The sequence below is a fragment of the Sciurus vulgaris genome (assembly GCF_902686455.1).
Source record: "Sciurus vulgaris genome assembly, chromosome: 4".
Taxonomy (NCBI): Eukaryota; Metazoa; Chordata; class Mammalia; order Rodentia; family Sciuridae; genus Sciurus; species Sciurus vulgaris.
The window spans coordinates 15,425,468-15,441,554 of record NC_136464.1 but is presented as its reverse complement, the minus strand read 5'-3'; the positions used below and the strand labels follow the sequence as shown (position 1 = coordinate 15,441,554).

The 16,087-nt window shown below is 34.9% G+C and overlaps 1 protein-coding gene across 1 annotated transcript in view; it reads left to right on the top strand.

Annotated features, from left to right (window-relative positions):
- ATRNL1 (attractin like 1) overlaps window positions 1-16,087 on the top strand; it is a 746,355-nt gene that overhangs the window by 18,981 nt on the left and 711,287 nt on the right. The window contains 2 exon segments of the mRNA XM_079136646.1: window positions 1,014-1,142; window positions 2,498-2,706. Of these exon segments, the coding sequence (XP_078992772.1) occupies window positions 1,014-1,142; window positions 2,498-2,706 (338 nt within the window).

The window sequence follows — 16,087 nt, the reverse complement described above, 5'->3', positions numbered from 1 at the left end:
AGTGACAGAATTCAGTTTGTGTGCCTAAACAAATTTAACTTGGTTTAAAGGAATTTGCTATTTTGATTTATGTAGTTTGTTATTAGCTTCTTTTCTTCCTCATTGCACGTTTTTACAAATTAGAGAGGGTAGTATGGTATAAGTAAGTGAAGATATGTAATTTTTCCTTATGAACAGGTAGGTTAAAGAGAAGTGCCAGTTACTTGAAATGCTATCTTTTATACATTTCTTTCCCTCTACCCCCAGATTAGTTTTCTTTTGTGTGCATATAGGCCTCAGTGAACAATATTCTGTTTTGAAATAGTTATATATTAATAATGCAGTTTGCATAAATATGCAGAATTTTAAAGAACTTAGAAAACATATATTTTAAAATTACCTGAAATGCCTGGATGAGTGTATTGGAAATATAATAGTGAACTTGAATTTTATTGTCTCCAACCCTTTAAATTTTTTTTTTTTTTTTTTTTTTTTTTTTTTTAAATTTTGAGACAGGGCCTTGCTAAGTTGCTGAATCTGGCCTTGAACTTGCCATTTTCCTGGGATGGCAGGCTTGTGTCTCTGCACCTGGAATGAACTAGAATTTTGTTGTAATTGGTTGATGGGGAGCATTCCTTCCAGCTTTACTGGAATTTGCAATCAGTGGGATCACTTGTTAGAGTAGCACGGTAACTCTGAGTGAAGTTTTATATGTGATTTAAGTAAAAGACCACAGTATGGTATTATGACAGGATGGATAGCACAATCAAATGCAGAAAGGGAACATTGCAGTCCATGGTGATGAGAAAAAAGAATGAGGTGGTATGAGAGTAATTGTTAGTATATTGGCAGCAGGAGGAGAGCTAATGGAGTAGAAATGGATAGGGGCTAATTTTAGATTTATTCACTTTAGAGTTATTCATTCTAATGTAGCTGCTTAATGATTCTAATAAGAATATTTTTGAGTTAATTTTTATGTAACTTAACAGTCATCTGTATACAACGGATATATACAATATTTTGTTCTCTTTTAGTGGTTTGATAGTCCCTGAAGTAAGGGGAAATGAAACTGTGCCTGAAGTTGTTACAACATCTGGCTATGCACTGTTACACTTCTTTAGTGATGCTGCATATAACCTAACTGGTTTCAACATTTTTTATTCGTAAGTATTTTTTTAAAAAATTCATCTTTGTAATGGATTCTTATAACTTGACTTAAGAGTTTATTGTTTCTATAAATGTCTTATGTGTTAGGAGCAGGTGTGTTATTCAAATTATAGTAGGATCCCTTCCTAAGTCATGCAATCTTAATAATATACCACCAAATGCTATCTTAAGCCCATATTGGGATAGTATCTAAGTCTGAGGATGTTATGGTTGCAAATTAAGTTTGGTTGAATATTAATTACAAAATTTAAAATTGTTGGCAAATGCCTAAAACCCAGTGTAGCTTTACTGGTAGTAACAGGTGCATGAGAATGCAGGGAGCGCAGAGCTGCCTTTCTGTACTTCTAATGTATTTTATTTGTAATTTGAAGAGAGGCATGGAGCTAAGTTTTGGTAGTCCTTCTTTAGGCCAGAGACTGTTCTAGATGCTGTATAATACATTGTGTCATTCAATTTCCTTTTTATCCATTCTTTCAGGTGCGTATTTTTTCTGATAATACACGTGAGGACGTCGAAGCTTGGGAGATAAATGTGGCTATACCACTGTCTCCTCTAAAAATAGGAAAAAACAATACTTATTGAGAATTTATTATGTATCTGGCACTTTCTGTACATTTTTACATCTAGAAGTCTCAGGATGAAGTAAAGTAGCCAGAGATGCTTTCAGATGCTTTTCATAGGAATGATTACAGAGGATCTTTACACCTTAATTGTTTTCTTTTCTTCATAAAGGTAGAAATTGATAACTAGACATTTTTTTAAGCAGGAATAAAATATTCAAAATGTCCCTGAACCACCAATTTATTATAGGATTTATTTATTACATAATAAATACAAGAGTGTATGCAAAGGAGAATAAATACATAGTAGAATATAATTATTTTAAGGACTTTAAAATGAAATGTGGTAAATATCCTTTTCTTTCATAAGAATGTATGGGTGGTAGCATATTTGCCCAAGTTATGTCTTGACTTCTTATAGTCTCTCAGGTGTTCATGGAATTTAACTTTTTCTGTAAAATTTATATTAAAAATATCTGTATTTAAGTCTTTACAAAAAATTGTTCTTGGAACTGTACAGATCCTGTAGATGGAGTGTGTAAGTCCTTAGATGTTTGAAGTCTTGGTAGCAAAGTAAACTTGTGGAACAAAGACTAATTGCAAATAAATGGTAACTGGATTGCATGAGAGTGAAAGCTTATAGATTAAAGAGCTGGAGCTATATTGTGAAACAGTATTAAATTAATAAACAAATAAGACTCAATATAAAAACTAGAAAGTTTACAAAATATCAACCAAAATTCTTTTTTTAATTATCTTGAATTTGAGTATGTATGCATTATGTTTTACAGAATCAATTCTTGTCCTAACAATTGCTCAGGCCATGGGAAGTGTACAACCAGTGTCTCTGTTCCCAGTCAAGTATACTGTGAATGTGATAAGTACTGGAAGGGTGAAGCTTGTGACATTCCTTACTGTAAAGCCAACTGCGGCAGTCCAGATCATGGGTACTGTGACTTGACAGGAGAAAAACTGTGTGTCTGCAATGATAGTTGGCAAGGTAAGCCTGTGTGGGGTAATAACTTCTGAAACATCAATTAATATATTTTGTTATACAAATTCTACATTCATTTCATTACAGTTTGCACATTCAAATCACATGTATTTGTTTTTATTTTTAAATGTTCAGATTAACAATTAACTTCTTAATAATTTGTGTTTTCACAAATAGAAATTGTAAAGATTTTGTCTACTTGGTATTTTGAGGATTAAGTGAAGTTTGTATATGAAACTTTAAAGTTGTAGGTGTGTGATCATTATGATCTAATGTAATTTTTGTTGAATCTTCAAAGAATTGAAGACTTCACTGTGTTCAACATTGGGTACATTCAAATTGGATTTATAATGGGTAACTTTAGTAGTGTGTTGCAAAAATAAATGCCATCTCACAATAGCCTGCATTTTATTACTTATTTCTTAGCAAAGACTGACCTCTTGTGGCTATTTTAAAAAGAACATGAGAATATTTCAAAAGGTATTTAAAAGATTCAAGTATTTGGCTGCCTATTATAAAAGTAGGATCCTGGGAAAGAATTCTACATAATTTATAAATATCTATTATTAAAGATTAATTTTAGATCATGCTGGAGAATTTTGGTTTACTTCAGCATCTGGGTATAAAGTCATACATTTTTTCACTGGGGAATTAAACTAAGGAATAGGTATAGTCATCTGTGGACTTACCCACCCAGAGCCTACCTTTTGCTAATTGTATTTATGTTCACATTTTGAAAGGCTTCCCTTGTGTCAATGTGTTAATCTTGTCAATAGAGTTTGACTCACTTAATTACATAACCCAAAAGTATGATGGAGTGTTGTTATAACATCATGTAGCAATAGTAGCTATAGTTTCTATTAGACATGCTAAGTAAAAACCAAAGAGAAAATGCTCCTCAGGTAGTTGTATTCATCATTCTTGAGATGACATTTAAAAAAAGTGTCACTGAGTATGCTGAGTACTTTCTTAGTGGGATTATTTTAGGCTTTGTATAAATTATTTCTGTCTTAAACTTATGTTATCACATTTGAGAATATTAGATATGACAGCCACACAAGATTAAGTGATTTCTTATTAAATTGAATTTGATTACCTATTATGATTATGACAGATTATTACAAATTTATAAGAGCTCTTGATTGAAGGGGTGTATATTTTCCTGGCTATTTTAATCATTTCTGGCTTTTCTTCTTCCTTGAGATATTATTTTCTTTAAAAATTTCAATCTGAAACTACAATTAATTCTTTTTCTATAGGGCAAATGGTATATCGAGATCAATTTAAAGCCTGAGAAATAGAAGGATAGCTCATGCACATAATGTTTGCAAATTGGTTTTCAGTTGCTATTCCATTTCAACAGTCTTGAAAGCAGAATAATAATACATTGTATGACATTCTCTATGAACATCCCTATCCATTTTCTGTTCTCCTCTTAGGCCTTCTGTGAAATGCTTTCTTTTCTGAGGGTTTTGTAATATACACTTGTTTCAAAATATTACCTTTCATTTTCCTAGTTTTTGTTTATTGGCCTTTTTACATTCTATTATTTTCACCAGTAGTGCCCTAAATCATAAAATTTCTGAATCTGATATGTCTGTAAGCAAATGGAAATGGGGAAGCAAATACTCATAGTACTGATATGTTGACTTTTAAAGAAGAGTCCTAGTATGAATAGCCTAAGAGATGCATAAATACGTATGTGTGTATGTGTACACACATTTTAAATAACAATAATGTGACTGTGATTTATAAATTATAAAATATTTTATAGAAACCATATGCATTTTATATTGTTCTTATCTGTTAATTAAGGAGTTGATCTTTGAACGTGAATATTTTGAAGGTAGAGGGCCAGGTAGAATGCTGTTTTTAAGACAGCATGTGCAGATTGTTTTCTTGGAGTCTCAAACCCAGTCTTAGATTCTGCATTTAAGAAAGTAGAGTTAAAAGTAGGTGGGATTATAAACAAAATAATTAAAGGAAAAATAATATTTTTATTTCAGATATATAGACTAAGGAGGAGTCAGTGAGGTAAGAAGAATAGAGGTATTTATTTCTAGGACAAATGGGGAATGATCAAAGAACTAGACATTTGAAAGTGAGGGCTGTATAGGCAATCTTTATGAGATTCAGAACCTGGCAGTTTTACAGAATGTGTTATTTGGAACTGCATTCTCTAGGTTAGAATGATAGATTGTTGTTGCCCCTATTGTCCTCTGATATTGTTTGATTTTACTTACCCTGTTTGACTGACACTATTTGAACGTTACCACTCAGAAACTGGAATCTTATTAAGAGAACACAAGGACAGACCTCATGCTGTCCTGCCTGTGCTTCGTGTGTCCCTGTTTCTTTAGTTTTATGTGTAGTATCTCTAATATTTCTGCTCAGCTATCACTATATTCCCCAACCTTAACTTTATCATCAAATTTTTTCTTAATCATCTGGTTTCATGTTTTTACTGTTTGAGATATTTTTCCAAATTACATAGGCGTTTATTTTAAGAATAGGTGACACCAATAAAGCCAACTGTTGCCCTTTTCCTATAGAAAACACTTAAACAAATAAACAAACCCAAACAGACAAAAGAAAAATTAAAATTGTAAAGAATGTAGAAAATGCTAAGTGCAGCAATTTGAAAAGCACACTGGTTTATTGTGTACGGTTTAAATTTGTCATAATTTATTCTTAGATAATGATATTTACATGTGAAATATATTGCTAAAGGGATAGACACCTATGTGGCATTGTCTAATTGTATGACTTTTTAAATAGACTTCATCTTTGACAGCAGTTTTAAGTTCTTAGAAAAATTGAGCAGAAGGTGCAGAAATCTCTGCCCCACACATGCAGAACCTTTCTCATTGTCAGCATCTCCTACTAGAGCCAGACATTTGTTAGAATTGATGAACTACATCAACAAATCACTGTCACCCTGTCAAAGTTTACATCAGGGTTCATTCTTGGTGTTGTACATTCTCTGTATTTAGATAAATGTACTGTGACATGTGTCTGTCCTTGTATGTACAGAATAATTTCTGTAACTTAAAAATTCCCTGTGCTCTTTGTTGTCATTTCCTCCCCCAGTCCATGGCAACCATTGATCTTTCTTCCTGTCTCCATAGTTTTGCCTTTCCTAGATGTTATACACAGTCACGTGTTGTGCAATAATGGGAACACATTTTGAGAAAGGGGTTGTTAGGCGGCTTTGTGTGAACATCTTAAGAGTATACTTGTGCAATTAAGAGACCTACAGTGTCACTGGGTGATATAAACTTAAGGGACCATAGTTGTATATGTGGTCTGCTGTTGACTGAAACATGGTTACAATGGGGCATGTGACTTAAGTGGAATCATGTAGTAACGCTTTCTGTCTTAACTTCTTTCATATAGCAATATGTATTTAAGTTTCCTGAATGTGTTTGCATGGCTTAATAGCTAATTTCTTTTTAGCATTGAATAATATTCCATTAAATGGACGTGTCACAATTTATCCATTCATGTACTGAATGACATTGTGGTTTCTCTGACATTTTTCACATAATAAAGTTTATTTAAATCTTACTAAGTCACATAAGGGAAAAAGACAACTTTGAAAGTATTGATCTCTTAAGATGGCTTTCAAACATGGAAATATATGAGAAAATTTTAAGAAGATAATCAAAATAAAAATATAACAAATTGAATTTATGTTCACATATAGAGAGTATACTAGAACAGTGATTTTCAAAGCAAACTCCAAGATGTGATGTTCCCTTCACCAACTCCTTTAGTCAGAATGGCTCCAGGTTTCTCCCTGAATCTTTTCTGAATCTTTGGGGGTCTTTGGTTGAAAGTAACAGAAGCAGTTCTTGCTTACTGAATTAGAAAAGGCAGCTACTGAAAAGAAAATACCGTTTCCCAGTATGCATCCTTTTCTCCCTTTTTTTGTGGGGTGTGGTGGGTACCAGGGGTTGAACCCATGGACCCTTAGCCACTGAGCCACATCCCCAGCCCTTCTTATTTTTGAGACAGTGTCTCACTGAGTTGCTTAGGGCCTCACTGATTTGACGAAGCTGGTTTTGAACTTGTGATCCTTCTGTCTCAGACTCTTGAGCCACTGGGATTATAGGCATGCACCATTGCTCCTGGTCTTTCTTTCCTTTTGGAAGTAGGATCCACTGAGTTTTAGCTTCCATGTGGCCTTATAGCTACATGTCACAGTTCTCATCCTACCGTGTAGCTGTTGTGGTTATGCTACCAAGTTTAGGTCCATAGACTGTGTGTGGAATGCTGCATACAACTATTAGGTTGTTCAGTTCTGTTTCTGTGACTGGTAAATGGTAACCATGTAATAAGTGATAGCACTGGCCCATTCACCTCTAGAATGTTTCAAAGAGGGTCATAAATTTTAACCTTTTTTAGCAACTTATTTTGATTCTTTTAGCCTATTTCCTAACAAGAGGATATCGAAGCCTGGTACAGTGGCACACATCTCTCCTCCCAGTTACAGGGAGACTGAGACAGGAGGATCACAATATCAAGGTTAGCTTGGACAACTTAGTGAGACCCTGTCTCAATATCAAATTTAGAAAAAGGACCATAGGTGTAGCTCAGTGGTAAAGCTACCCTGGGTTCAATCCCTAGTACTGGGGTTGGAGGGAAAAAGAAAAAAAGAAAAGGATATTGGACAACTCATAAGCAAGATGGGAAGGCCGAAAAAACCAGTTTTAGAAAAAGAAAGGTACAAAGGGAAGGATAAGTCCACAGCAAAGATAAAGCAATAGGAAAGTTAGAATACTCTTGTCACTGCCACTGGACCTTGGCATACCACCATTGGCATCCTTACATGGTTGCTCCATGCTGCAGGCATGGATGGTAAGAACTTTAAACTGTCCCATATCTTTGTATCACTTGTGAAGATTGAAAGACTTGCTTAGAAGCATCTAGTTGGCTAAACCTAGGTCTTATCCATACCTCAGCTACTTGGGGAAATATAAGAATTTGACTTGTTATGTGTGCTAGGAATGGGTCCTGTGTCTGAACAAAATTCACACAGTAAGCTTTTCCCCAAACATATGGAGCTCAAATAAGTAGAAAATCCAAATAAAACATTTTAAGTATAGATTGTTGCCATAATTGACAAGGAATGGGCCAAGCAGTTCTCTCCTGTCTACTCAGAAAGACTCTGCAATGTGGGCTAGTGGTAGGAGGAGGCAGGCAACAGAGATTTTCAGCAGGCTTTGGCATGTGATTTTTATGGAGAGATGATAAACAGGTTGCCATCTTTTACGTATGTATCCCCTTGTCCCTGGGCCCATCCTGTTTAAGCCTGTTGTTTAAACTCTTAATGTGTTTTTAATCCTTGTAAGAGTTTTTATGTTTTCTGTATTTCTTTGATTTCAATTCAGACAACAGTTTTCATTTAAGGATTGAAGTTGGTTGTTTTTAGCCTTTACTGATTTAAAGACAGACTGAATACGTAAGTCATTTAATGGAGCAGTTTCATTGCATTGTGCCTCTGATCTGTAAAGTCATACTTTATTTTTTACTTATTTCAGTTTCTCAGATGCTTTATCCCTTTCTATCTCAAGACCTTTCTTATTTCTGAACTTCTTTCTAGAATACCTCATCCCAATAATAGTTGAAGACCAGGTCAGATTCCCATTCTGTGCTATCTCGAGAACTACTTGAGAACTACTGCTTTTTAAAATCATAGCATTCATCACAGTTCATAATGCTGTTTGTGTGATTTTTCTTTTCCACTGTAACAAGCTCCATGAGGTTAAGAAAGATAATGTTTTAATCATCTTTGTATCCCCAGAACCTAATATAGTCAGGACATGTAGTAGATACCCAGTTGTTTCTTTTATTGTCAAATGAATGAATTAGAAATCTGCTAATTTACCAGTAGTATTTAATAATACATGAATATTCAATTATAGGTGTTTAGTACTCCAATAAATTATATAATTTACTTTCATATAAAAATTCTAAATAAGAGACAATTAAATTGAAGTATTTTAAATGTTTTACTCAAGTTTTGGTTCTTGAGTGGGTCCTTGGTCTTATATTTATTTGTCCTTTGGTTTTAGATTTTAACATTTGCCCTTAGGTGGCAGTGTTTCCTACCAGAAAGAGCACTTAAACCTCATGGCTTTGCAGTTGTGTAAACCTGATAATTTTGTTTGATTTAGAAAATGTATACTCTTTTAACTCAAACTCTTATTTTACCCTGTAGTATTTTTTTCTGGGGTTATCATATAACATATCAGGGCATAATTAGTTATTTTAGGATAGTATATACATACACATGTAATCTGTTTTGCCTTGAAGAAATTTGCAAGGTAGCTTACATTTCCCTTTAAGAAATTAGTAACAGTGGACATGGTCTTTATTTTTATTTTTTTTAATCTTGTGCAGAGATAGGTAACAGAATACTCAATTAAAATATTCTTATCTAGGAAGCACAGCAGATCTGACTTTTTGTAGGAGCCAATAACATTTTTGTTCCTAACCTGCTTAAAAAGTTTATTGTTTAGAAAGAAATGTAGCATTGAGAATGGATATGATTCTACGTTTATTCATGAGGTCATTTATTTATTTTTGTTCATTTATTAATGTACCAATTTTTTTAGCTTTTGTTAAGTGGGAGGCACTTCTCTGAGTCCTTGGGATATATTGTGGAACTAAGAAGGCAAAGATCCTTAGGGAAGTCACATTCAAGTTAGGAGAGACAACTATAAACATTAAATATGTAATATGTGAGAAAGTGACTAGTATAATGGAAAAATAGAGTAGAGAAAGGGAGATAGCTGTGGGTTAAATTTAAAATATGATGGTTAGATTAGGGCTTATGGAGAAGGTGCCATTTGAGCAAAGACTTAGAGCAGGTGAGAGAAGTTACCCATGTGGGTATCTAGGAAAGAAACTTGTAGGTAGAGGAAGCAGTCTGAGAAGGCTGTAGGCAGGAACATGCCTGCTGTGCTTGAAGACCAGCAAAATGGCCAGTGTGGCTGAAACTGACTTCTGAGGGGGAGATTAGTTAGCTATGAGCTCAAAGGAGAAGATTGGAGATAGGAGTTAAGGGGTTGTTGTGGTTGATGGAGGTATGTGAAAGATAGAACTAAGCTAAACTTTAGCTTTGTAAGGATTTTGACTTTTACCTAAAGTGCCATGGGAGAGCTATTGAAAGATTTTTGAGCAGAAGGTAGATATCATTTGATGTAGTTTCGTAAGTTTCCTGTTGGCTTCTATATTGAGAATAGATTGTGGGATCCACATACCAGTTAAGAGGCTACTGCTGTAATTATAATCTCGGCGAGAGATGATGGCAGTAGCATGGACAGGTTGGTAAAAGTGGAGGTGGTGACTTTGAATACTGAAAGTAATTTTAAAGTAGAGTTAATAGATTTTTTTGATAGATTGGATGTATGGAATGAGCAAAAGAAGAGTCAAAAGATGACTTTAAAGTTCTTGAGCAGATGAAGAGATGGAGTTGTTATCAACTGAGATGAGAAAGATTTTAGGAGAAAGATAAGGGTGGTTTTGTATTTTAATTCTTAGATGTCTTTTAGACATCTAAAAGGAAATATTGAGGAGGCACTTCAGTCTAAATTTAGTGGAGAGAGGTCTGTATCATGGTTGTTAGTTTGGGTATCCTTACTTAAAAATATTAAATTGGAAGTCATTGATGGTACTTAAAGCCTTGAGACTAGATGAGATTACCAGGGAAGTCAGACTGGAGAAAGAATATGGCTGCAGACTGAACTAACAAATTTCAAATTTCAGAGTACTTTTTGCTGGACACACACACACACACTCTCTCTCTCTCTCTCTCTCTCTCTCCATATATTCCTTCCTTAGGGAAGTGTGCCTAATGTAGAAATATTTATAACCGCTTACTTTGTTGTCTCTGACTTTGTAGGCTTTTGTTGCCTCTAACTTTGTAGGATATTTGTATGGTAAACAAATTCTGCCTCTGTCTAGCAAATTCTATATGTCATTTTTAACTAATAATAACCAGGGTCTTAAATGCTTAGGATTTTATTTTGTTCATTATTCATTTGTATATTTATTTTTTATAACATTTATTTTTATAGCACTCTTCAAAAAGTTTTTTTTTAGTTGTAGATGGACACAGTAATTTTATTTATTGATATTTTTGGGGTGCTGAGAATCGAACCCAGGGCCTCACATATGCTAGGCAAGTGCCCTACTATTAAGCAGACCCCTTCTCAAACTCCTTAACCATGGTTTACAGATTTCCTTCAAAGCATGAAGTCTTAGCTCAGGCTGCAGTGTACTACAGACTGGGTCACTTAAACAACAGACATTTATTTCTTACCATCGTGGAGACTGAAAGTCTTAGATCAATGTTCTGGCCTGGTCTGGTTAGGTTATCTCAGGGAGGAGTGGTAGAAAATTTTTCATGGATATGTTTTTATAAAAAGATGAGTCTTGGGGCTGGGGAGATTGCTCAGTCAGTAGAGTGCTTGCCTTGCAAGCACAAGGCCCTGGGTTCGATCCCCAGCACCCAAAAAAAAAAAAAAAAAGATGAGTCTTTACTGCACTTAAATGTAGATGCCAGTATTAAATTTTTAATCATTGGGTAAGCCTTTATATGTATGAATTACTCTTTATGGTTATTTGTATTTCAAATTAATATTCAGTTCATTAATTTATTTTTTAATCATTTTGGTGATAGAATTTTGAAAGCAACAAATTAAGACACTTTTTCTTAGACTTGAAAATCATGCTCCTAAATCTTATTCTATTCATACATTTATTAATTTAGAGTAAAATAAAGGCAATCTATAGTTTGACTCTAAATCATTCCTTCTAATATGGTAATGGCTAGAAGCTACATAAAATAACAGTAACAAAGGAAGAATTTTGATTGCTGTTTTCTTCTGTGTAGAAAAGTAGATATATTGCAATTACAAAATGAAATTTAAAATATCTCTGCAATCCCATTTCCTATATTAACAATATTTTGTTTAAATTAATTACATTAATAAATTATTTGTATTAATTTCCTATAAATGTTATAACAAATTAGCTACAAACTTGATGTCTTCAATCAGCAGACATTTATTAAACTCTTGCTACTCTGAATGTTAAAAGTCTGAAATCAGTTTCACTGGATCAATATCCAGGTCTCACCTCTCCAGGCGGCCCTGCCCCCCTCTGGCCGCAGGCTTTTTCCACAGGGTGATCCAAGATGGCGGACTAGAGGGTGACTGCATCTCCAGTCACTCTAGAGCCCAGGATTCAAGAAGGGGAGGCATTGAGAGACTCGGACTAAAATAGAACCACGGGATGAGTCTCCCCCACCCGGTGAAGCTCGGCCCGGGAGGCAGGCCCGGATTTGGGTGGCTTATTAGAGTAGGGCAGGGCAGATAGAGTCTTCTCCAGGCAGCCCTGGGCACTCCAGCGGTGGGCTCCTCCCACACAGCCAGCTTCTCGGAGCAGGCCCCCCAGAGAGAGCCTTTCCACACAGAGCCAGCTCCAAGCCCTGGAACCAGTAGCAGGCTAGGGACAGCTTTCTTCAGAAGTACTGCATTATCAAGTTACTCCAAGACTTCAGGCTACTGAAGGCTGGGAGGTGATACACTGGACATCTACAGGGACACTATAAGCAAATAGAGGAAATCTGCAATATCACAGAATCCCACTGACATCTGACCAATATAAGAAAACAAGGGAAGAAAATGTCCCAAACAAACCTAGAAACTATATCAATAAAACTCAATGACAGCACAGCAGAAGAAATGTCAGAAAGGGAGTTCAGAATGTACATAATTAAAACAATCAGGGAAACAAACGAGGAGATGAAAGAGCAAATGCAGGCATTGAAGGAGATGAAAGAGCAAATGCAGGCATTAAATGATCACACCAATCAACAGTTAAAATAGCAAATACGGGAAGCAAGAGATCATTTCAATAAAGAGTTAGAGATACTGAAAAAAAACCAAACAGAAATCCTTGAAATGAAGGAAATAATAAACCAAGTTAAAAACTCCATAAAAAGCATAACCAATAGGATAGAACACCTGGAAGACAGAACCTCAGACATTGAAGACAAAATATTTAATCTTGAAAACAAAGTTGACCAAACAGAAAAGATGGTAAGAAATCATGAAAAGAATCTACAAGAATTATGGGATATCATGAAAAGGCCAAATTTAAGAATTATTGGGATTGAGGAAGGCTTAGAAAAACAAACCAAAAGGAATGAACAATCTATTCAATGAAATAATATCAGAAAATTTTCCAAATCTGAAGAATGAAATGGAAAACCAAGTACAAGAGGCTTATAGGACTCCAAATATACAAAAGTACAACAGACCCACACCAACGCACATTATTATGAAAACACCTAACATACAAAATAAAGACAGAATTTGAGAGGCCACGAGAGAAAAGAATCAAATTACATTCAGGGGGAAACCAATAAGAATATCAGCAGAGTTTTCAATCCAGACCCTAAAAGCTAGAAGGGCCTGGAACAACATTTACCAAGCCCTGAAAGAAAACGGATGCCAACCAAGAATCTTATACCCAGCAAAACTTACTTTCAGATTTGACGATGAAATAAGATCCTTCCATGATAAACAAAAGCTAAAGGAATTTACAAAAAGAAAGCCGGCATTGCAGAACATTCTCAGCAAAATATTCCATGAGGAAGAGATGAAAAACAACGATGCAAATCAGCAACGGGAGGAACTAGCCTAAAGGAATAGCTAAATAAAGGAGAAACCAAATCATGTCAAAAAAACAAAAATGAGTCAGATAACTGGGAATACAAATCATATCACAATAATAACCCTGAATGTTAATGGCCTGAACTCATCAATCAAAAGACATGGACTGTCATGTTGGATTAAAAAGATCGTCCAAACAAAAATTGAATAAAGAAACCATAGATCTCAATAACACAATCAACAATTTAGACTTAACCGACTTATATAGAATATACCATCCAACAAAGAACGAATACACTTTCTTCTCAGCAGCACATGGATCCTTCTCTAAAATAGACCATGTTTTATGCCACAAAGCTATGTTAGCAAATACAAGAAGATACAGATAACTACCTTGTACTCTATCAGATCATAATGGATTGAAATTAGAAATAAATGACAGAATAAAAAACAAACTTCTCCAAAACCTGGAGATTAAATAATACACTATTATATGATGAATGGATAACAGAAGACATCAGGAGGGAAATTAAAAAATTCTTAGAAGTAAACGAGAACAAAGACACATCATATCAAAACCTTTGGGACACTATGAAAGCAGTACTTAGAGGAAGATTTATTTCATGGGGTGCATTCAACAAAAGAAGTAGAAATCAACAAATAAACGACTTAACACTATAGCTCAAAGCCCTAGAAAAAGATGAGCAGACCAACCAAATGTAGTAGAAGACAGGAAATAGTTAAAATCAGAGCCGAAATCAACGAAATTGAAACAAAAGAAACAATCCGAAAAATTAACAAAATAAATAGTTGGTTCTTTGAAAAAATAAGCAAAATTGATAAACCCTTAGCCACACTAACAAAGAGGGAGAAAACTCAAATTAACGAGTGAAATACAAAACATAATTAGAAGCTATTTTGAAAATCTATACTCCAACAAAACAGAAAATCTCGAAGACATTAACAAGTTTCTAGAGACATATGAATTACCTAAACTGAATGAGGAGGACATACACAACTTAAATAAATCCATTTCAAGCAATGAAATAGAAGAGGTCATCAAAAGCCTACCAACAAAGAAAAGTCCGGGACCAGTTGGGTTCTCAGCTGAGTTCTACAACACCTTTAAAGAAGAGCTCATTCCAATACTCCTCAAAGTATTCCATGAAATAGAAGAGGAGGGAACCCTCCCAAACTCATTCTATGAAGCCAATATCACCCTGATACCTAAACCAGACAGAGACACATCAAGGAAAGAAAATTTCAGACTAATATCCTTAACGAACATCGACGCAAAAATTCTCAACAAAATTTTAGCAAATCGCATACAAAAATATATTAAAAAGATTGTGCACCACAATCAAGTGGGTTTTATCCCAGGGATGCAAGGTTGGTTCAACATCCGGAAATCAATAAATGTCATTCACCATATCAACAGACTTAAAGTTAAGAATCACATGATTATTTCGATAGATGCAGAAAAAGCATTCAATAAAATACATCATCCCTTCATGCTCAAAACACTAGAAAAAATTGGGGTAGTGGGAACATTCCTTAACACTGTAAAGGCCATCTACGCTAAGCCCATGGCCAATATCATCCTAAATGGTGAAAAACTGAAAGCATTTCCCCTAAAAACTGGAACAAGGCAGGGATGCCCTCTTTCACCACTTCGATTCAACATTGTTCTTGAGACTCTAGCCAGAGCAATTAGACAAACCAAAGAAATTAAAGGGATATGAATTGGAAAAGAGGAACTCAAACTATCCCTGTTCCCTGATGACATGATTATATATTTAGAGGAACCTGGAAATTCCACCAGAAAACTCTTAGAACTCATAAGTGAATTCAGTAAAGTAGCAGGTTACAAGATCAATGCTCATAAATCCAATGCATTTTTATACATAAGTGATGAATCTTCAGAAAGAGAAGTTAGGAAAACTACCCCATTCACAATAGCATCGAAAAAAAAATAAAATACTTGGGAATCAATCTCACAAAAGAGGTGAAAGACCTCTACAATGAGACCTACAGAACACTAAAGAAAGAAATTAAAGAAAACCTTAGAAGATGGAAAGATCTCCCATGTTCTTGGATAGGCAGAATTAATATTGTCAAAATGGCCACAGTACCAAAAGTGCTATACAGATTCAATGCAATTCCAATTAAAATCCCAATGATGTACCTTACAGAAATAGAGCAAGCAATTATGAAATTCATCTGGAAGAATAAGAATCCCAGAATAGCTAAAGCAATCCTTAGCAGAGTGAAGCAGGGGGTATCGCAATACCAGATCTTCAACTGTACTACAAAGCAGTAGTAAAAAACGGCATGGTTTTGCTACCAAAATAGACAGGTAGATCAGTGGTACAGAATAGAGGACATTTACACAAACCCAAATAAATACAAATTTCTCATACTAGACAAAGGTGCCAAAAATATGCAATGGAGAAAAGATAGCCTCTTCAACAAATGGTGCTGAGAAAACTGGAAATCCATATGCAACAGAATGAAATTAAACCCCTATCTCTCACCCTGCACAAAACTCAACTCAAAATGGATCAAGGACCTCGGAATCAGACCAGAGACCCTGCATCTTATAGATGAAAAAGTAGGTCCAAACCTTCTACTTGTTGGCTTAGGATCAGACTTCCTTAACAGGACTGCCATAGCACAGGAAATAAAAGCAAGAATCAACA